This window comes from Dendrobium catenatum, unplaced genomic scaffold (assembly GCF_001605985.2).
Source record: "Dendrobium catenatum unplaced genomic scaffold, ASM160598v2 fragScaff_scaffold_743, whole genome shotgun sequence".
Classification (NCBI taxonomy): Eukaryota; Viridiplantae; Streptophyta; class Magnoliopsida; order Asparagales; family Orchidaceae; genus Dendrobium; species Dendrobium catenatum.
The window spans coordinates 3,678,754-3,680,798 of record NW_021319205.1 but is presented as its reverse complement, the minus strand read 5'-3'; the positions used below and the strand labels follow the sequence as shown (position 1 = coordinate 3,680,798).

Genomic DNA, 2,045 nt, shown 5'->3' with positions numbered 1-2,045 from the left:
AATCCCTTAGCGAGCTTATCAACAACTAGTCATGTAGGTGCAGGACCTACAGTTATATTCTCCCCACTTAAGAGGTCGCGCCGCATAAGAGCTGATTCGAACATGAGTTCTACCTTAGCCTTTAGAGTCAGTATATTCATAGTCATATTTTAAAGAAAGTCAATGAAGGTTCATATAACTATTATTGGGACATATTTTGGCATTGTATTAGCCTCAGAGTACAATATATTACAAACGTTTTAGCAGAAAATGGCTTAAGAGATTTAGATTTGGGACAGTTTTTGGTACTATTTTTTTCTTGGTTCTAAGAAATTTCTACGCTAAAAGGTTATTATAGAAAACAGTAATAAAATTAAGATTATCCCAAATAAAGCCGTAGTAATTCTCTCAGCAATTTACAGCTCCAACAATTACTTCTTCAGCTTACTGATCCTCCACACTGCTCTCCAATCGTTCTTCTTCCTTCTCGACAAGTACCAATTTTTCATCTTTATCATCTTCTCCGTTTCCTTCATTTCCCTGATCTTCGTCCCTCTTTCCACGCAGAAACTGGATCAGACCCTCCAAAGCAACATCAACATCATCACTTCTCATCAATTGCTCTGCAACTTCAGCCGGCGTGGCCTCCACCTCTTTCAACAACCCTTCAATCTCCTCAAACATGAGATGCTCATCAATGGCATGGTAATTAGATACTAAAATCCTGAAACTATTTGGCCCACAATAACCCATATTTATATGCATATCCATCCTTCCAGGTCTCAGCAATGCAGGATCAAGCTTTTCTTTATAATTAGTTGTAAATACGACGATCCTCTCCTCGCCGCTTGTCGACCACAGCCCATCAATGAAGTTCAGCAATCCAGAAAGGCTTATCTCATCATTACGAGACTTGTTGGTTTCATTCTTTTTATCATTATTCCTGTTCTTAAAATCAATGGAACAGTCAATGTCTTCAATAACAAGCAGTGATTTGTTCTTCATTGAAACAAGCAGCCTATTAAGCCCAGAGTTCATTCGAACCTCCCTGAGGTTCAGATCATAGATATCAAATTTGAGGTAATTCGCCATGGCACCAATCAAGGTCGATTTACCCGTTCCAGGAGGCCCAAAAAGTGTTAAGGAAGTTAATTACATCGATTTATATATTGTACCAATGGCTAACTTACACGTGTACTCTATTATACTAGAATAGGTTATATATAGGCCTCGGCTGTTTGTATGAAGCAAGGAAAAACAATAATAAAAGTTTCAGTTTTCTCTTCTTCTTTCTCCATCTGCTACCGCTGTTCAAGAAGTCTCAACTTCTACATGGTATCAGCAAGTAGGCGATCTTGAGGGTCTGATAATGACGACTCAGGCTTCAGCTTCTTCGTCGATCGGCACCACCGCATCAGGAGCAGCCACCTCAAATCCCCTTATCTCTCCGTCTCTAAAATTTGTAATTTCCAATCTCAAGTTTCTTGTTCCTCATGCCCTTACTCCGGACAACTTTCCGATATGGAGCACTCAAATCGCTAAGCTCCTCAAGGCTAATGGGTTTGCGGCATTTCTTGACTCCAAACCGGATCAAGAAAATGAAAATCCAAATCAAGATTCGAGCTCGTGGCACGTCACCGATCAGAATCTTGCGACGGCCATGTGCTCCACCATTTCGCCAGCCGTTCTTCCTTATGTGATTCACCTGGAATCAACTCACGAAATTTGGGCTACTCTCCACAACAGATTTCAGGCATCGAATCGATCCAAGGTAATACAGCTTAAAAACGAACTACACAATATTTCTATGCAGGCAATGAATATGACTCAGTATCTCACTGAGATCAAGAAAATAGTCGACCAAATAGCGTCGGCTGGCTCGACCGTGGATCCGGAAGATGTCATAATATACATCTTAAATGGACTTCCACCGGCCTACCAATCGTTTGCTACAACTATCCGCACTATGCAAGGATCATTATCTCTTGATTCTCTCTATGCGCTTCTAATAAGCGAGGAAATTCATCTCAAGTCGGCGGCCTTGAAATTTCCCAAACCACCGGACA

The 2,045-nt window shown here is 40.9% G+C and overlaps 1 protein-coding gene across 1 annotated transcript; it reads right to left on the bottom strand.

Annotated features, from left to right (window-relative positions):
- Positions 1–358: 358 nt before the first annotated feature.
- On the bottom strand, positions 359–1,113 carry LOC110110890 (AAA-ATPase At3g50940-like; the record flags this gene model as incomplete). The annotated part of the gene is made up of 1 exon (XM_020842543.2): positions 359–1,113. A coding segment is annotated over one exon (690 nt), but the record flags the coding sequence as incomplete, so codon positions are not given.
- Between the last annotated feature and the right edge of the window lie 932 nt (positions 1,114–2,045).